The sequence below is a fragment of the Ciona robusta genome, chromosome 11, assembly GCF_009617815.1.
Source record: "Ciona robusta chromosome 11, ASM961781v2".
Taxonomy (NCBI): domain Eukaryota; kingdom Metazoa; phylum Chordata; class Ascidiacea; order Phlebobranchia; family Cionidae; genus Ciona; species Ciona robusta.
This window is the reverse complement of record NC_143245.1, coordinates 8,577,080-8,597,043: the sequence shown is the minus strand read 5'-3', so window position 1 is coordinate 8,597,043 and position 19,964 is coordinate 8,577,080. Positions and strand designations below refer to the sequence as shown.

The window sequence follows — 19,964 nt, the reverse complement described above, 5'->3', positions numbered from 1 at the left end:
AATCCCGATATTATGTTGTTGACATCTAGTTTTACTACGAAACATGGATGGCATGGATTTGTGAATGAACCGGTGACGTAGGATGCCTCGAAAATATTACAAACCATTTTTAATAGTTGGTGCGTTATTTATTACAAGTGTTGTCATATTGCAGTCCAGAATAAACAAGTACGTATTGATACATTGTTAGTTAAATAAAGACTGGTTTGAAGCAATCTAATTTACTGTGTTAACTTAGGTATTACTCTGTAGCCGACGTAAAATAACAATATTAAACCTAAAGTATTAAAGTACACTGGTTAGAGCGCTTGTTTCCCAACCAGAACTCTTTGAGAGTTCAGGGCTGCTACTATTGTGGGTGTTAGTGTCAATAAGTTACATACGTGGTAACTTGTAAGCATGCACGCGATAGGAAACAGAACACACGTGTTATAATGACTGTCGTTTTATTTAATAAATAAATAAAAACCAAGTTAAAATCATTAACGAGTTTTAATTTAACCATCTCCATCCAGCGAACTTCCACCTGTGTGTGCGGCGAAGCAGAACAACGAGTTGAGCAGCGTTTACAGCGACGATTTGTCGAATAAACGAGATTTAATCAAATTTGTTTCGACGCCATGGAAGGTTGAGAAGACGATCGCTCATGGGGTTTGTGGGTTGCACCCTGGTAGGTTGGGGGGTGTAGGGGGGTTACAGGGGGGGTGTTGGGGAGGGTTAGGTGGTCGTTCGGGGCAACACTGATGTGATGTGTATTATGCCTTGGAATTCCATCAGTTGTATTAAAAGTCTGAAAAAAATTTGTTTAAAATTGTCAAAATATATTTGACTTGAATCTTAGTTAATGTTTGATATATAACAGAAATTCATATATCTTGCTATTCTGCTGTAATATTTAATTAAAACAGCTTAGAAATCGGAATTAACAGCAAAATTACAATTGGTATAACACGCTTAGAAGAGAATATTTAAAACATTTGTTAAATTGTTTTATTCGTTAACAAAGAATCAATTAGGGTTGGCTTCCAACAAACATTAAGTTGTTTTGAATACATCATCCCTTCAAACATGAATGGGTAACATGGAACAACCTCGCCATAACAAACTTTTAACCAAATTAATGTATTGTTTTCGCACAAGCGTTTTACCCTTTGTGTATTGTGATGCAAACAATCCTTTTGTCACAGGAAACCTAGCTTCTGGCAATTGTTTGTTGTGTGGTCTCAAAGGTTGTTGTGTCCTACAGTGAGACATCAGAGTTTACTTTTAAGTGTCTAAACACATATATTGATGTGGTATCGCGGGGTCTTGAACCTGATGCAACTAATCACAAAACAATGTTTGCCACAAGATCCTTCACACTTTTAATTCATATTTATCCAAACTCCCTTTGTGTTGCAGACAAAGTAAAATGGTCGATGGTAATTGTCGTTAAATCGAGCGCGTCACATTTTGATCGTCGGAACACTATCCGTGAAACATGGGGTGGAATTCGTGCGATTGATGATGTCATAATCGAACTTGTGTTCATTGTTGATGTAACCATGGATGACATCATCAATAAACAAACAGAGGAAGAAGGTTTTCTACACGGCGACATTTTGTTGATACCGTACATCAAAACACCATTGTAAGAAAACAAGTTTTACCTTAATTAATTATCTTGTTTACACTGTGTGGCTGTTAACATCGCCATCACTAGGGGATAAATAAGTCTCAATGAATTCATCCTTCACAGCCCGATCACATTGAAGACTGTGGCAGGAATGCAGTGGGTCGCTCACATCCTCCCCGATCGTTGGTTTTACTCCTCGTGTGACGACGACGTAGCAATCCACATCCCCCACATGGTGGCGCACCTGCACACCATGCTACCACACTACAGGGTTGGAGAACGCAACGACAAATTTGATTCGTTCGGCGACTTACCGATAAGTTGCATGTACAGTTACCAGAAGTGTGACGTTCCCGCGCGGGAATATTCATCAAAATGGAAGATCTCGTACTTGAAGTACCCACCCACCCAATGGCCGGTCTATTGCCGAGGGGGTCTCTACACAACCACAAGCAAAATGGCAACGAAATTATTTGAGGTGTCTCGCATGACCGAGTTGATGCATCTTGATGATGTTTGGGTCACTGGGTTGTTGAGGGAAAAGCTGAGGAAAGGAAACGCAAATATTGTGGTAAGTTTACTTGGGTTTATTATTCTTATGATATGTATATTGTTTTGAAAGGATCTCGTGGCAGAAAAATTAAGCAAATTCATCCAAAGGGCGAGGATTAGTAAATAAGCTAACTACAATGAACAGTCGTTATAACACGGGTGTTCTGTTTCATACAACTCGTGCCTGCTTACAAGTTACCATGTATGTAACTTTGTGGTTCATTGCTGTTTGCTGGCACTGAATGTTAAGTTATGTTCCCTCAACGAAGTTTAAGTTCGGATTGGTTACCCAACTAACCCCATATCACCCACAGCCTGCCCCGTATTCCGAGCGCAACGAGAAGGAATTGGTGAAGAATGACGACCAACCAGGGATGATAGTTAAACATATGTGGGGGGACATCCCCGGTATCGATACCGATGTATTAGCGGGCTTAAACTCAGCGTGGAAATCCTGGAAGGTCGACCTCGATGCCCATAATGTTTGTGCTCCAAATAGTTGAACTTTATCAATATATTGCCCAATATTTTATTGCACAAGTTATAGATGCAACGCTAGTAAATGATCGTAAGCTTTCAGTCGTTCTTGTGTGTGGGGAATTCCCTAGGAGGTTTGGGAGTGACGTCAGGGTGTCCTAAAAATGATTACGTCATCACCTCTGGAAAATAGAAACAGGATTAAAATACCTTTATAATTTATGTGGCTGGCGTTGGTGGAAAGCCACTACGGCACGACAAGCCCCCAGCCAATGGTAGTGGGTTTCTACTCTGGTGAGAAACCCTTTGCAGGATAGACCTTACCCAAGCAAGGAAAAGAAACCCATTGACAAAAATAATACAACGCAACAATAAACAATCACACCAACAAGCATATAGGAAGCGCAACATGAACATTGAAACGCCGACAAACGAAAAGTTACAAAATCTTACAGAAAAGCCCCGCAGTGCGCACGCCACCAAGCGACCACCTGCAAGGAGTCGATGCCAACAACGGCCATGCATCACCCGACCGCTTATTGAGAAAACATCTTGGTACCGCGATACTCTCGTCGTATTTTCACACAATATAATATCGTCCGGCTGTTACGCACCGCTTCGACCGTTACGGCATACTGTGGCTGTTACGAACCGCTAAGCGGCGACGTCCACGTAACAAACCCGCAGCTGTAACGTAACTAAACCGACCGTGACGTTACCGCACCGAACGCAGGGTCATGACGTTGCTGACCCACCGCATCGACGTAAAGCGTAATTGTGACGTGGCCATCATCCCAATTATGCCATACCCGATGTTGTGTTAAATAAGTTAACTTAACAGTGTGGGGGCTTTAAATTATAGCTGTTAACTTTATTAGGCTTTAAGGGAATTAAAAGAAGGTGTATATATTATACTGTGCGTTGATATTACTCGAGTATATGTGTACCAAGACAAGAGTTCTCGCAAAGCAAACCGAGACAATACAAAACCGCTGTAAGATTCAAGTCCCAACAGATAAAACACTCGGAAGGAATGAACACTACAGTAGATGCTAATCTTTATCAAGTAAGATTGTTGCAACAATTCCTTTGCATTTGTTTCAAAGACATGTAGAAGCACTAAAAAGTGCTTGGGGGACATAGCTGGCAACATTAGGTCCAGCAAAAAAATAGCTGGCAACACTGTAAGAGTGCACCAACTAACAAACACAAACACACTCATACTTAAACACTAAACCTAAACCACCTGAAACCGACATCCTTTATCGGCGTCTCTGATCCTCTTTCTCCGCGCGTACACACCTATATTAGGCCTATACACACTTATAGTAAGCCTATACACACTTATGATAAACCTATACACACTTAAGCTTACAAACACCTCAAACCGGCATCCTTATATTTATAAAGGAATGTATAGTGATGGTTTCGTTTAATTGTTTAAAATGCGACTATAAAATATGGGGTAATTTATGCTAACGACGCCCATCTTACTCCACGGTGTATTACGTAATAGTGAGGCCACAACAGCTTGACTTTACCGCCACATTCTAGTAATTTACCTTGCGCTTTTTTTCTCGTCTTTTTTTCTCTTCCTCCTGTCGGAAATATCGAAATTATTTAGAACTGCTGGTTGTTACGTCATAATCACCTTCTTAACCCGTGGATTCTACGGCCATGTCGGATCCTTTGTGACGTCACATACAATGTTCTAAAAAAATCGAACATTTTAAAATTGATACTTAAAAAAAAACAATTGTGACGTAATAAACTTACGAAGCGGGTTCTTCTATTGCGTCATCACCACTTCGTGACGTCACATCGATGTTTCTGGAAAAGAGCTTATGTACGTAATAATGCCAGTTGTGATTTATACTTTACCAATTCTTTGATCTTCTTGCTTCGCGCTCATAGCGCAAATTTAATTAGAATATACAAGTAATGTGCCTTGCGTCAACGCAAAACGCGCATGGGGCCCCATGAAAACAAACGCGAAACGCACGCGTAGAACAAACCGCATTGATAACTATAATAACAAGTGAGCATAGACGCGTGTATCATGAAAAACAACGTTATGACGATTCAAGATCATTTTTGTGACGTAACGAATACAGCGAACGCAACATCGCGAGTGACGTAATACACAAATGACGTAACGAATCGTTACAAACCTGATTACGCGGCGACGTCATAATGCGAGTGACGTAATAAAGAGAACGCTGTTACGTGTATCTGGAATGAAAGATAATGTTAACAATAATAGTTAAACACAAGGCACATTACTATGTTAGTATAATATATGATATAAATACAGTTACTATATATAGTTAGTAGTGGTGCATATAATGGTTAGTAATATAATAGCAATGCAAGTAATCAAATACTTAACTCAAGCCTTGTAGTAGGAACGCACATAATCCCAATCTGCTGGTGCTTCATCCAAACTGCAGCGTGGTAAAAAGGTCGCGCGCTCGAAGGACGTCGTTTTATATGAGGAGCAAAAAGCGGGGGTAATTAACGAAACGCGGGGTGATCAAGATAAGGAACACTATTCATGCGTGAGGTTTCCGCATGATGGGGATAACGAGCTACATCATAGAAACATTGAATTCTAAACTAAATATCCCATGAGACAACATCGTGTGTCATAACTTGCCGGTTATTAGATTACTGGTTGCGTCTTATTGGTTAGTGACGCAATGAACTTTTTCTTTTAATTCCATCTTAATTTGTTTTAATTAAACACACTCACTGTGAGTTGATTACAAATATTCATCGATTAGTTACTTATATAACAATCAAACATCATTATGTCGGGTTTATCACTCCCGTTTTTATTTGACACTTTTACTGAAGTAGTTTTACCCAAAGTTAGTATAGTTTTACCGACTGTCGTTTAGTTGTTAATGTTTTTCCCTTCCCATCGTTGTTTTAATTAAATTGATCTACGCTGTCATATTTAAAAAGATAATTAAAACGTATGTCATTAAACCTGACTGCTGTATTTCTGTGACGTCATATTATATCCGTCCGATTCGAGTTGAATAAAAACATCCATATTTTCCACATCCGTGCCTGATATATAAACACAACATATATTTGTATATAATGTATTGGGAACATCATGAACCTCCGTGTTTCGACATTTCATTATTTCCTCACAACGCACACGCGACGTAACAATATAATTATGACGTTTATGAGGCAACAATTAACATTTTAAAACCTGGATAATTCGCGCTTTCAACGAAATTAATTTCCAACCAAAGTTTGCAATTACTAACATGGGGGTTCCCCGACAGTGAAACCAAACATATTGTTGAGATAGGGGGCGAACAGTATACCACATGCAATGACGTAACGATGACGTAAAAATTGTTTCCGGCAATCGACCAATCACAGCTTAGTGTCGAATTTCTCATTAGCGTCATTTGTGACGTCATAATCTCCTTGTTTGTTTCCCTTGCATTCCAGAACGTCGATAATGGTGTCACATGATCGCCACATAATCCCGGTTAAAGCGACGTTTGGCGACTGCGGTGGGCAAAGGATTAAAGTCTGTTTGGTGGCGAAGGTTTGTTTGTTGATGAGTTTGATTAATCTTCATTAAGCGCTGGGTGTGTTCATCCGATTATGACATCATAATACAGCCATTCTTTGTGATGTTCGATAGTTAATCCACTTCCACGAAACAATAAACCACAGTGAGGTTCGCGCTAAGTAGATCAACATTCCTTCCGTGAACCTTGATCCCACAACCCTCGGTTCATCTTCGCGACCATTCCTTATTAATTGGGTGATTATGACGTCTCAACGTAATGGCACGTCCCGCTCGACCTCAAGATTCGTTTGTGGCGACACAATTACTCTGTGACGTCATAAGGGATTAAGGGAACATCTGTGACGTCATAATTAAATCAAATCGCTTTTCATCTTTTACAGATTCGTCTATGACCTCACAGTAGGCGGGTGGGGCGACATTGTTCGAATTGTTTGTTACGTCACAATAGTTTGGAGGATCTGTGGTCATGGTAACGGAGAACACAACGGATTGATCACGTGGTTGATTCTCGAATCCATCTTCTACGTAATATCCGGTGACGTCACCACCACAACGACAACATGATTGCATCACAGAAATCAGAATTAACCCGCCACCGAACGCGAGAAGGACGTTTCCCGCTATGTAAGTATAATCAGTGTTTGTGACGTCATTATTACTCAACACTTGTTCCTGCACAGCTGACTTCTCGATATGGACGATACACCCCATGACCAGCATTACCATTCCAAACATGAACAACACACACCCCAACCGAACCCTCCTACCCCAACCACTACACACACCAGGGGTTTCGACACTCGTGGGTTTTTGATCGTTTTCCATTTTGTTATCTGCAAAACAAAGATTGTAATCCCATTTATTATGATACGTATTATATTAAATATATTTAATGGACCTGAGGTTTGGTCCATTACCTCAACACTTAAACGAGTTAAAATGTTCGTAACTTTGTGGTTGATAATATCTTATCTATATTTCTATAAGAATCACACGAAACTGTGCCAGTATATCGGACCAACTTTGACTAAATCTCAATTCCTCTACCACGCCGTAAAACCGCTACCACATACAGTATAGTAGGGTGGGGAAGATGAGACACCTTTGACACACCATATTCGAATCCTGATTCTGTTTTAAACAGTTAACAACGGTATATGGGAGTCGTGAGGATACGGTTTCTTAATTCTTTGATTTTTCTTACTACCAAATAGGACGAGAAAATAGAATGAACAGGTGTCCCATCTTTCCCCACCCTACTATATAACAGTTTGACGTCGAAAACGTTATAACATTCTGTCTCTGACGTCACCTGCTCTTACCCTAACGTAACCTCACACGACGCCCCTGCATGACGTACCCACCGCCCACCAACTGACGCACCATCCACCTCCACCGTCCTTTTATATAGTCCTTATTCTCACACGGACCCATGCGCCCACCAACTACGGTCGCCTGAGGGCGGTACGGATCATAATTTTTCTCACCAAGGATTAATTTTAATCCAGATTCAACAAATACCTCACTGTGGTGACTTCGATGTATTCAAATTAAACACGAGGTTTTGCCACACCCATAGCTTACCACTCAATATTAACAAACAAATGGAGCATTCTCCCCGAATCCTCAACAAGCAGACTTAATTAGACGTTTCCACCGATCGTTGACAAAGGTTTAATTACCGCCCGCCAACCATCGGGTTGCTGATGTCACACAATGACCGTGCAAGGCGCGCACAGGTACAACTATGCACACGTGATCTAAACCACGTGATCGGGTGGTCATGACGTCACTGAAATAATGACGTCATAAAGGTTTATTACGTCATTATAACTAAAAGATCATTCTATCTTTATTACAAAACATTGAATTGGTTCTTCATTGTTTACAAATAAATACTTTCTTTCAAACCATTTATGACGTCACATAGAATCACAAATATAATTTAGAAACATTTATTACGACATAAAGATAATATATTATCTACATTATAATTAAATTTATGGTTTACTGATTTTATAAAAAATAAAAACTTGTACAAAAGTAACCATCACCACTAAGTACGGGTTGTGTTGAATTGCACCACGATTATTGCACAACATAAACACAATATATAACGGCACAACGTCGTGGCCCCATGCTCCCTGTCGAGGGGTCGTCACACATCAGCGGTCAGCCCTCCGTGCCGCTGCCACATACGAGAACAAACATAAAACAGCGTAGCATATTTCGTTAGCGAGCGCTGACTTGAACTTGTGTATTGTGACCTCATCTGTGTCGCGATCTATATACACATGGTTAATATTCGCGTGAGGTTTAATATGAAGATGGCTTACTATATTCCTCAAGGATAAATATCCCTTTGATGGTGTTGCATTTGCGAATCGTCTTCAAGCCAAGAAAAACCTGGAAGCCACAAAGTTACATGGGTGCCGCGGTATACAAGCCACGGAACACAAGCCATGGAACACAAGCCATACAACATAGGAAACATAATGCATACGTAAACAACATAAACACAACAACAACATGCAGGTTTACCTTTTTAACCCCCTGCAATGCAAGATTTCAATTATTAACCCAAAGTTATCGAATAATGACCTAAAGTTACCTGACTGTTGATAAACTTAAGGTTGATGCCATCCAGGGTGACCTGAAGTAACCCACACTCGTGCGTCTTCATATCTTGGATGGGGAACTCCCCTCCAAGCTCAGGTTCTGTGTTATATTGGTTAGTATGGGTGGGTGGGCGGTGTGCTTGCTTGTATACTAGAGGGTTTGGGTTCAAGGCTCAGTGTTACCACCATTGTGAGCGTATTTATTCCAGGGCAAGACATTCTACTTGGAATTAATCCCGCCACTAATGGGTTGTCCAAATTATCAGCCATATATAAATCACCCACAAAGTCACATACATGGCACCACACCCCCAACGCCCCTCTTACCATTATGACGAGCTGCTGCTTTCTCCATGGCTTCTTTCACGCAACGATACAATTCTCGACACTAAATATATTTAATTAATAAACAAAGAAACAAAACTTTACGTTTTTACCTTTTTCGTGTAGAATTTATTAAGTTGCGTTTCTTGTCCTTTACGTTGCCACAAACACAGAACTTTAGTTTTGGGACAGAAAGTCATGTTGATCAACTTCTCGTACCACCATCGTTCGCATATTGTGCCGAACCCTGTGCGCACGATTATCGCATCGTCGCATACCTGGTGGGGGGTGAGTGTTATGTATTTCATACAGTGTGGTATCGCAAACAATATGCCACAACACATTATATCACAATTCCACATTATGACATCACACCCCACATTAGGACATCACAAACCTCCATAAACAACACATCCCCCGTTGTATCTGTTCCCGAATGAACGACGAACGATTGTTTCCGGATGTGACGACTTCCGCACGGCTTCAAATCCACAGCCACCCCACGCAACTCATGCACGACGTCAAGCAATAAATTAATCTCCGCGCTGTGGGACAACCCCACGTGGGACTTCCCCAACAAACGACGAACCTTCGGTGTAACAATCAGAGTCAAGACGTTGCAAAAAAAGTAAAAAATTACGAAAAAATCTAGGTTGAGGTTGTTGAAAAGCAATTACAACCTCACCCACCTTCCGTTTAATATCCTTACACTGCACCCCCATCATCAACATATATGATATAAGATTATACAACATGGTGGACAACAACCGATCCTCCTCGTCTTCCAATCGTTTCCTCTCACTGCTCCCCAACGCTCGGTACCTGGTGGGTCAAAGATTTCCACACAGGTTAATTTTTGAATATTTCGTTTGCGTTAATTTATTAAAGTTAATTACAGAAGTTTTGATCACAAGCAACTTGTGTGGATTTATTCTGAAATTGAAATAATGAGCGAATTCGTGGAGAAAATAAATACCCCCACAATGTATCTAATCAGGTCTGTAACATCACCATGACATCATCATGACATCATAATGACATCATCATGACATCATTATGACATCATCATGACATCATCATGACATCACCCCCACCTTTCAATCATATCCGTAGGTCCTTGATCCATTCCCACGGCGTCCCTCTCCATGGCAACAGCATCGAGAAACACATCCTCCCAGAATTGCATTTCGTCCCAAACCTTGGAACGTTCCTTACCTAACGTACATGTTCGTTACGTTGGGTACATAACACAACATAGACACAACATCAAAGCTTATCAACAGTATAAGCGAACATGCAACACCCCAATTACTTAAATTAAAGGTAGTTTCAAGAGCAGCCCCTTCCAACTGCATCAACAAGGACGACTTCCCACCTCCTTCAAAGCAGCGAGGAAAGAAAAGTCAAATTATGAATTAAGATAATATCACGCTGACATTACTATACTTGGTATCAAGAACAGCTTTCCTGGAAGTTATTTGCTTGCCAGGGTTTCTTTGTATTGTACTGTTGTGTTACCGTGGTAACGACCACCAGTATAGAACGTTCAAACATCGGTTCGCAAATAAACGCCAGAAGATGTTTTACAAAACAAGTGAAATGTAGTAACAGTGTATATACAGTAGGCTGGGTAAATATGGTAAACATATATACGGGAATATACATCAACACCCACCCAGCAACCCCTCATAAAGGAAGATTCTTTCCTCGTCGTCCCCGAAGTCAGAATCGACGCGAATCAACTTTCCGTTCCTATACCGAAGCTCGGATGTTCTTTCCTCCAGTGGATGGTTGCTGCTCATGGATTCCGATGCGAGGCTCATGCGGTCCTGTCAATCAATGTGGGTGACAGGTGTCAATCAACATGAATGATACGTGGTCATCTGGTTGTATTTCTATGCTTGTAACACTGTACCATCTTACCTCCGATAAATGTGGGACGCTCTTCACACTCCCGCCATCTTTCCCCGAACTTGAAGAATCACTTTTGTTCGAAACTTTTGCAAAATATTTTGTTAGAAATGTAAGAAATATTTAAATATTGAACAACAATGTAAACAACACGTTATGTGACAAAGTTATTTATTCTTAAACAAACGACGAACCTTGTGTCCCAAGTTTGGAAACTAGAAGAAATAGAAAACAAGCTAACACGATAACTATCTTATCAATATCAAACTCATCTAAATAATAAACATGCAACTTAGAAAAATTAAAATAAACAAACAAAGAAATAAATACCGATACTAGAGATATCTTCGGCCAAGCTTCGAGTGTCAAACGGGCCAGATGGTGGCGCCACATCACTGGGTTGCGAGTCGTTCAACTTGTCGATACTTCCCCGATAACTTTCGCGATCTTTTGGTTTCAATTCTAATTCCAAGTGTGATGTCATAATCGTGCATTCATGCAAAACAATGGTGTTCGTGCAAAATAAGGAGTGGAACAATGAAACATAATGGAGATTGTTAGCAAACAATAAACTCATATTTTAAAAGAAATAAAAATCAAGTTAAATTTAAAAAAACAAAATTTACATCAAAATAAAAATCCCAACGCGAACTTCCATGCAACGACAATAAACATGAAATACCTTTCGCATAATAATGTGTGTGCGATATCTCTAAAAGTTGAAATGTAGAAGCCATCCCCCCCAACCCATGCCTTGTGTTATACGTACATTCCAACCCACTCAACACGCATTTCAACAACTCCAACATTCCACGGTAAACTTTGATGCTAATCTCCTGTTAATGTGGGTTGTTTGGGTTCATCATGGATGTACAAATAATATTTAAGTTGTTGCTTTGGGGCAAAATGCAAGGTTAAACAACTTTTTAGACATTAACAGTTTCATTGTATTACCCCGATGAAAACGATTTACTTGAATAGCAGAATTACCCCACACCCCACAATACACTACCGTAATATCTTACACACAAACTCACAATGTCCTCAACAAAATCATTATTTCCCTCGTCCTGCGTTGATTGGTTGAGTCGTTGAAGCAGAAACAACCTCAGCGACTCCGATTCCATCAACTTACGTACCCGTTTCATGTTGAACCAACCGACCCCGTGACCCCCTAATACACCTTCACACATGTCCTGTGATGTCATAATGTGTGATGTCATAACTCATAATGGATGAAAGCACTCGCTTCTAGCTAAGAATTCACGTTTAATGCCACCATTGTGGGCGTATGAGTGGGCAAGACACTTATCAACAGTTGCTCCAACCAGTTATCCTAATTGTCAGCGGAAAAACAATCACCCACAAAGTTACATACATGGTAATTTATAAGCGGGAACGAGGTTTATGAAACAGAACGTAAGGTGAACAATCAACAACAACTTACTTTAAGGAAACCTTGATTATCTTTATTATTGAGGTGTGTCGCGGTATTTGTGGCGGGTGATTGGTGGGGTATGGTGGGTGGAAGCGGTGATCCGTGGCGAACAACCGAACGATGATCAATCAAGGTTTTACGAGGGGCTGGGTAGAAATCATATTAACAAGGCATTGGTACATAGAAATCATATTAAAGCAGATATTTTTAAACATAAAGCGCAGTTAACAGTTATTAATAAAATTACTTTCGTAAAACTTTCGATTGGAATAAAACTCAAGGAATGTTAAACACTATACTGGCAGGTCCAAGCAGAACCATGGACGGGAATATAAAACCTGATATATGAGGGTTCTGGCACAATGGTGCAGTGTTGTCTATTACACAAACATTTTCATATTAAGCAACAAACTTTCGGTTTAGAAAACTGCGTTTCCCCTCCAAAAGAGATAAAGGATTTTTTTTGATTTTTTAAAATAAAATTCAGATCCAAGTCACAATGTCGGCAAATAATCAACATTATTATAAATCACAAACAAACCTTTGATGCTGGGAAACGGTGATCGATGTTCTGGTGGTTTGGTTGCCATGGGTGACATGGTTGCTATGACATCATTAGTGACATCACTATCGCTGGACGCAGTCGATGTGGTGGGGGAATCCACACTTGTTGCCGCGGTTACGATGGGGTCGGGGGGTGGTTCTATTGGGCATACACGGCACACATTTAGTGGCACGTACAATTTTTGTATAAAAATAATTTAGTAACTGTGTGAGTCAAAAAAATAAAAAACAATTAAAATATTTTTTCCCCTTTTGTTGTTCCCTGCTTTTGTTTAACATTTGTTGCACACTGCGTATATGCTTACCATCTTCATCTCCCCCAACAACACCTTCATCTTCAACACCATTGACATCTTCGTCGACCTCCTGCTTGAATAACTTCGTTAGATAAAAGATTCAACTATAGAAATAATATAAAACTTCAAACCTCAGTTTCAACTTGTTTTACTTCTGCTGAGTCATCGGAATCGGAAAACGACGAGTAATCATCCGAGAGAAGTTCCGATTCACTTCCTGAATATTTCCTCGCATTATATGATGTTTATGAGTAGTGGCGGAGACAGGGGAGCGAGGGTTTAATTTGTTAGGAGGTTTATTTAAAATTCTTTTTATTTAGGTTTATTTATTTCCCATGCTAAATACATAAATTGTGTAAAAGGCGCGGAAAGGGGTTCTTGTTAAATAAGTTTCGTAATCTTGAAACTTTCTTTCACCACATCCACGAATATGACATAGAAACAACATTTTCCATATTATATGATATCTATGTACAACATAGAAACAACATTACCACTTTCATCAGTGGGTGCGTCTGATTGGTCGGCCCCGGTTATCTCGTCCGCCATCGTTACCGCGACAACCAAGGTTTTACTGCCATCGTGTGTTGAGTGGTCAACGTTGAACAAACTGTGCGCAAACCACTTCGGTTTGTCCCCAATCAACTGGGGATCAAATATGTCTGGAACATAGAAATATTATAAATATCAGGTCGTACAATTAATGAAAAAACTTTACATTTACGTGCATAGTTCTGCACTTACAATAATAATGCGCACAATAGTGAGTTTGATCGATGATAAAGCAACAGGCCATGGTATTGCGCAATACCAAGTACGAGGGGAGGTATCATATTAATAGCTGGATGTTTTGTTTCTTACACTTATTTATATTGTAACACAATTATGTTTAAGTTATATCATCACACCTTACTATTATCAAGTTTACAATATGCTTATGCATCATGAACTATCATGACATCTTACTATTATTAATCCTCAGGAAAGCCACATTATCAGGCGACAACGACCATTCGCCCAAATATTCAACGGCTTGTGTTTGCGACAACTGAAGCGTGAACTCACTTGGTTTCGCCCTGTGATGTCATAAACACCATTGTTTGTTAATTATCAATCACAATGAGCGGAACAATATATAATGAAACCCCAGCCTACCTTGACTGCATGAAGCTGTGTTGTTGAAACGCCACCACCGGCCGAGGATATAATCGTAACGTGCGAGTGTGGTCCGTGTAATATTGGAGGGTGTTGGACGAACATAGAAATCTTATCATTGCAACTCTGAATAAGACATCAGATTGTTACGATGTAGAACGGAATATTGGTAGATATACTCAGCTCTTCTGGTAAAAACATTAAAGAGAGGAAAAAAGTTGCTGAAAAGTTATTTGGCATTTTTACCATGAGAATTATTTCCAATATTGCACACAAACTTCAACCTCATTGTGTAATTGCCGTTTGTTATACAACATACATTACCTTGTAGCGACATCCACGCTGTCCACGTCGCCCCCATATATTGTCGGGTTGAACGTCTCTTCATCTGGGGTCCTGGGGGGTTTCCCTTCACCCCTAACATCAGAGTTGTGGAGAGACATGCTTTGTAGCGCCTGTGGTTGGGGGGTTGTTTGTTGGAGGTAATTTATATAACATGTGATGTTATTCATCTGCAGATCTTCCCGTTATTTGTTTTGTAATATTAAATACCCAACACATGCTATACTAGCAGCGTCGAGCCTTGAACCCTTTACCCTCAGTATTGTGTATTTGGACACTTTGATGCTTAAAGATTGCAAAACAATTGCCAGAAAATCTCTCCCACACTCATTACAACAACAACAACATGCGTGTCACCTGTTTAAGTTGGTTCTTCAGCAACCCTCCTTGTGGTTCGGGTAAGGGAGGAAGGGACATCCCGTTGGCGGGCGGGGTTAGCTGGGGGTTATAATGTTTATAATGGTGGGTGAGTGTAACTAATGGGAAACGACAGTCGTTATAACACGGGTGTTCTGTTTCATACACCTCAAGCCAGTTCACAAGTTACCACATATGTAACTTGGTGGGTGATTGTTTTCTGTTTGGCTTATAATTTGAATAACCCATTAGTGACCACTGGGTTGGAGCGTTAGGTGCCCAATATACCCAAACACATCAACCAGCAAACACCGTCCTCACCTTGTTAGCATCGAGATCCACCGTCCATACATCGTTGGGGAAGTTGAAATGTTTCTTCGATTCAATAAACGAGGATGGTAACCCGATCACATATGGGGTGGGGGCAAGTAATAATTGTTCCGACCCCGGCATGCATTGGGGTAGCAGGGGAATCACCGGGAACATATATTGCAGGGGATACAACATGCTTATGAGAGCCATGATGGACATCGTGAGTGCGTTGTAATCACGGGATATTAGAATCACCTGCGTGAATAATATCTATTATTATGTAACAGTATACGTTAGGTGAAACACAAACGTTTAACATTAGTGAAAATATTTTATATATTTTGAAGTGAAATGTTCGAAAACCAATAAAGTAGATCAAAGATGGAACATAACATCGTATGCTGGGACATATTTGTAATGATGTCACAAGTTATAACTTATACATCAGCGCTGTAATGTTCGTATTGAAGTTTATTTGTTACAAAGTATTTCCCCAAATAATTAAAGCAGCCATGTTTCAACTGCTGGGAATCTCATTAATTATTCAAACCACTCAACAATACTGTGGGTGGATTATGTTGCGAACGATGATGGTATAAAGATATGTGCCAAGGGTGATGTTGATATATTGTTTATACTTTCCAACTTTAACCAAGCATATAAAAATAACCCCCCTACACCACGGCTAATATATTTTATTGATTAAAAAAATCAATATTTAAACCAGCGGAGTTTTCTTGCCTAAGTTTCTACCATTGCAATGCATTGGTGCCGCACCATGCTCTATATATATATATATATCACATTTCATTATTTAGTTAAAACACTCCTGACTTTACACTGAGATTCAAATATGTTTTTGTTCCTTTTGTGAAATATTTATTGAGTTGTTTCATGAATTCGTGGAATCAATTCTCATTGTTGGGTAATAAACTAAACAATGAGCAATTACGACAAACAATCCATTATTTCATCACGATACAATGATCATGAAGTGTCAATCATAACATCATGATCACGTGATATTAATCACGAAACATGATTATAGACCCGTGCACCTATGGTCATTATGATGTAATACAGGACTTCCTTCATAATACTTCCGCCGCACATTTCACTCATTACTGTCTTTGGTTTTCTGCCCATGTTTGTTTTTCACAACTGAACCGGATGAAACACTATACTGCCACCTAATGTTTAGAATATATGATATCTATGCCACCATACCTTATGTTCGAGCATAACAGCAGTGAGCGTTGACAAGCAAAGTTCGATTCCCAACAACTCCAACGGTAGATGGAGAGGAAAGTCGAGTAGGGTGAGACGGGTTGGGTCTGGGAGGGCTATCGTGGACGGGGTCTGTGGGGTGAGGGGGTTAAACAAACATAGGGAACCTCATTGATGTGGTGAATGCAAAATACTTTGGCTCTGCTTGTTTTATGGAGACAATTCAAAAGTTAGGGTGACACCTAACACCAACACTAAGCCCATGATAAAATCATCATCATTGTTTAAATAAAGTTCAAACTTCAATTCAAACAATGATAAAAATAGATTGTTTATACCTAATGTTCAAAGTATAATGATGATACCTGCACGCAGGGCGGCAACAACTGTAACGTAACTTTATTCTTCCCGGGTAAAGGAACAGGACAAGATATAAGGTTTGCGATCCACGATTCAATCTCCCGTAGATCGTGGGTTACAACACCTGACACATTGCCAGCCCCACAACCAGCAAGGACACTCCATATGCTGCAGGGACAAGTAATGGTTAATATTCATATTTATCTTAATTAAAAAAGATTATTATAAACTCCTTTGCATCCGACTGTTTTATTCCTAAAAGAAAAGAGGTTTTGGGCACAATACATTACACATATACCACAACATACGGTTACCTTTGCGTATGTTTCGAACCTTTCCCATTCTTGGCGTTGGTTCGTTGATAACACGCCTCAATTATTCGTTTCAACGTTAATAAACATCTGTGGATAATGTGTTGATGATGTCATAAACCAACATGTGATGTCATAAACAATGACGTAGCCGAAAGCAAAAAATAATTCTCTCTAAACCATATGCAGGGGTTTGTAAAACTTATGGGTCCAAACATGTTTTGATCAAACAAGGTGCTGCGAGTATTTGCATACGCCGAACCATGCTCATTGGTCATAAGGGAAAAGTTACTGAAGATCACAACCTTTATATTCAAGGATACAACCAAGGTGCTGCCTCTTGTTTATGAAGATACAGAAGTTATTTATATTTTAACTGAAACAGAACAAGCACTTTTAAAAAAGGCATGTGTCTTTTGAACAATAGCTACAATGGTCATTGTTATTGTGATGTCATAAACCAGTGTGTGTTGTCATAAACAAACCTTCTGAAAGTTGATATAAAAGGGTTTCTGCTGATGATGCATAAAGATGTCAACGTGTGGGTACGGAACGCTCTGTGCTTACGTTGGGGGCTCGATAAGATTTCTGTGGGTGGGGGGGGGTTATAATGGGTGGGGGGTTATAAAGGGTGGGGTTTAAACATTTAATATTCGTGTAAAATAATATAATTAACATTTTATATTATTGAGGTGATCGGCAAATCCGGGATAAACTCCATGTCCTTGATAATGGCTCACATATAATATATATTAACATAACATTAAACAATAACAACTATTACGCAACAATCACCACAACAATGTTTCTTTGTTTCATCACTTTTGTTGATTGTTCCAACTTTTTGTCCGTTTCCTAATTGGTCGGTTGCGTCAGGTGTTTCCGCTGTGCTGTTAAAATATTTAGATCATGATGATGTCATAATGATGATGTTATAATGATGATGTCATAATGATGATGTTATAATGATGATGTCATAATGATGATGTCATAATGATGATGTTATAATGATGATGTTATAATGATGATGTCATAATGATGATGTCATAATGATGATGTCATAATGATGATGTTATAATGATGATGTCATAATGATGATGTCATAATGATGATGTTATAATGATGATGTCATATTGATGATGTCACCCAAACATTTTATACAAAGTCAAAAATACAATAAACCTCTCGCGTTCATGGATAAATATAAACAAACGTGTGATAATGATCGGTATTGCTATTGTTGGAAAATATGATTAACATTGGGATTAAAATATTTCAAGTCAATATATCAGGAGGTCGTAGACCGGAGTGAAACAATGCTTGATCACATTCTTGCTTTGTAGCTTTAGTTTACAATCTATAACATTGAAGCCAATACACACACACACAAATATATTGTTCATTACTTTATCTTTGTTCTTGATTGGCGATTCTTGCTTCGAAGTTTTGCTAAATCTTTCTTCTCGAAAGGTCGGTAAAAGTTGACGCACACCCCGTACCTGACGAAGCCACTATCTTTCTCCGTGAGGGTGAACACGAACGACGATGTGTCCTCGTGGAGGATCTTGTTTGGCCTGCGGGGGTTGGGGGTTAATGTGGGGGTTTGTGGGTGAGTGATGGTTCATGGCCTTGTTTATTATAATGTTGTACTGCTGCCTCAACTAGGGCCCAGTGGGTCCAAAACATCCACGAAATATTTGCAGAGCCACATTTTCATGCTAACTGCTTTGTGGTGAATGAAATAATATATAAAAACATGCTAAATGTTGTTTTATTAATGTAGCAGGGGGGCACGGGTGTTGAGCGTCACTGAAGTGGCCACGAACCATGAAAGGTTGGGAAACATCATATTTATGAATTAATTTGTGACAAACCTTCTACAAACGTTGATGCACCCCTCAGGTTGGCAGAAGTAACAAACCTCGTTGGTGAATTGAAAGTCGGCGTGGTTGGTTTCGGGGTACCTGGGGTGGAATGGGGGGGTTAATATAAACCATTGGTTGCAATATACTAAGGAATGAAACTCAGGCCACTGGGTTGGAGCAATTGCATTAAGTGTCTTGCCCACGAGCCTTTAACCCATTATCGTTGGATGCAGGCCAACCAACCGTGCCACAGGGCCGAAAAGTAGAGAGATAAGAAATTAAAAACTCACCTATGAAGTAACACCGGGTTTTGTTTGGAACTTCCGTTGGGATGCTTGACACCAACAATCGCCAGGTAGTCGATTAAACGTGACACCTCCTTTTTATTGCCATTGTGTGACATAATTTCAAAATTATTTAAATTAAAATTATTGCATAATCACCAAATAGAATCTGCTTATAAATTATCTGCAAAATAAACGAAACAGAAAACATTACTTGATTCACTCTAACGCAAATTAACTCTTCCGTACATTATAATTAGACGATAAATAAATAATGTGGGCCTGCACCTAATGCACTACTAAATGTACGTTATTACCAACAATTAAGTAATAAAATAAACTGTTATAACTGATACTTGTACGCAGTAAACGTCGCTACTGCATTTACAGCAAC

At 39.6% G+C, this 19,964-nt stretch overlaps 3 protein-coding genes across 9 annotated transcripts; 1 reads left to right on the top strand and 2 right to left on the bottom strand.

The window, feature by feature from the left end:
- The first annotated feature begins 5 nt into the window (after positions 1–5).
- LOC149729162 (beta-1,3-galactosyltransferase 5-like) lies at positions 6–2,746 on the top strand. Its single transcript, XM_089888080.1, has 5 exons — positions 6–168; positions 516–670; positions 1,402–1,630; positions 1,739–2,186; positions 2,482–2,746. The coding sequence occupies exons 1-5, from the start codon at positions 83–85 to the stop codon at positions 2,668–2,670; spliced, it is 1,107 nt and encodes a 368-aa protein (XP_089744206.1). The 5' UTR covers positions 6–82; the 3' UTR covers positions 2,671–2,746.
- Positions 2,747–5,740: 2,994 nt separating this feature from the next.
- On the bottom strand, positions 5,741–7,591 carry LOC149729161 (uncharacterized). The gene has a single exon (XM_089888094.1). The coding sequence runs from the start codon at positions 7,029–7,031 to the stop codon at positions 6,531–6,533; it is 501 nt and encodes a 166-aa protein (XP_089744220.1). The 5' UTR covers positions 7,032–7,591; the 3' UTR covers positions 5,741–6,530.
- A 556-nt stretch (positions 7,592–8,147) lies between these two features.
- Positions 8,148–19,782, bottom strand: LOC149729160 (MAP kinase-activating death domain protein-like). Of its 7 annotated transcripts, none has more exons than XM_089888047.1 (34): positions 19,577–19,782; positions 19,296–19,385; positions 18,828–18,995; positions 18,217–18,311; positions 17,907–18,009; positions 17,425–17,511; positions 17,116–17,278; positions 16,751–16,882; positions 15,533–15,778; positions 15,212–15,292; positions 14,837–14,967; positions 14,513–14,638; positions 14,324–14,433; positions 13,852–14,019; positions 13,489–13,574; positions 13,367–13,430; positions 13,039–13,200; positions 12,507–12,643; positions 12,097–12,255; positions 11,742–11,895; positions 11,390–11,521; positions 11,254–11,274; positions 11,072–11,145; positions 10,824–10,977; positions 10,461–10,526; positions 10,243–10,363; positions 9,838–9,970; positions 9,546–9,737; positions 9,262–9,426; positions 9,152–9,212; positions 8,818–8,924; positions 8,748–8,759; positions 8,543–8,612; positions 8,148–8,490 (listed from the first exon to the last, which is right to left on the bottom strand). In XM_089888047.1, exons 1-34 carry the CDS (start codon positions 19,687–19,689, stop codon positions 8,372–8,374), a joined length of 4,002 nt encoding a protein of 1,333 aa, XP_089744173.1. In that variant the 5' UTR covers positions 19,690–19,782; the 3' UTR covers positions 8,148–8,371. The 7 variants fall into 7 exon arrangements, with proteins under 7 accessions (XP_089744173.1, XP_089744174.1, XP_089744177.1 ...); XM_089888048.1 differs by having other exon boundaries at positions 13,367–13,427; XM_089888051.1 differs by having other exon boundaries at positions 18,244–18,311.
- Between the last annotated feature and the right edge of the window lie 182 nt (positions 19,783–19,964).

Excerpts from the sequence above, each read along its gene's own strand:
- LOC149729160 (XM_089888047.1), bottom strand. The coding sequence starts at position 19,689 with ATGTCACACAATGGCAATAAAAAGGAGGTGTCACGTTTAATCGACTAC. Across the intron at positions 16,883-17,115 it reads TGTTGCCGCCCTGCGTGCAG|ACCCCGTCCACGATAGCCCT; the intron begins GTATCATCATTA and ends CTCACCCCACAG. Across the intron at positions 9,427-9,545 it reads GGGATGTGTTGTTTATGGAG|GTATGCGACGATGCGATAAT; the intron begins GTTTGTGATGTC and ends ACCCCCCACCAG.
- LOC149729161 (XM_089888094.1), bottom strand. The coding sequence starts at position 7,031 with ATGGAAAACGATCAAAAACCCACGAGTGTCGAAACCCCTGGTGTGTGT.
- LOC149729162 (XM_089888080.1), top strand. The coding sequence starts at position 83 with ATGCCTCGAAAATATTACAAACCATTTTTAATAGTTGGTGCGTTATTT. Across the intron at positions 671-1,401 it reads GGTTTGTGGGTTGCACCCTG|ACAAAGTAAAATGGTCGATG; the intron begins GTAGGTTGGGGG and ends TTTGTGTTGCAG. Across the intron at positions 2,187-2,481 it reads AAGGAAACGCAAATATTGTG|CCTGCCCCGTATTCCGAGCG; the intron begins GTAAGTTTACTT and ends TATCACCCACAG.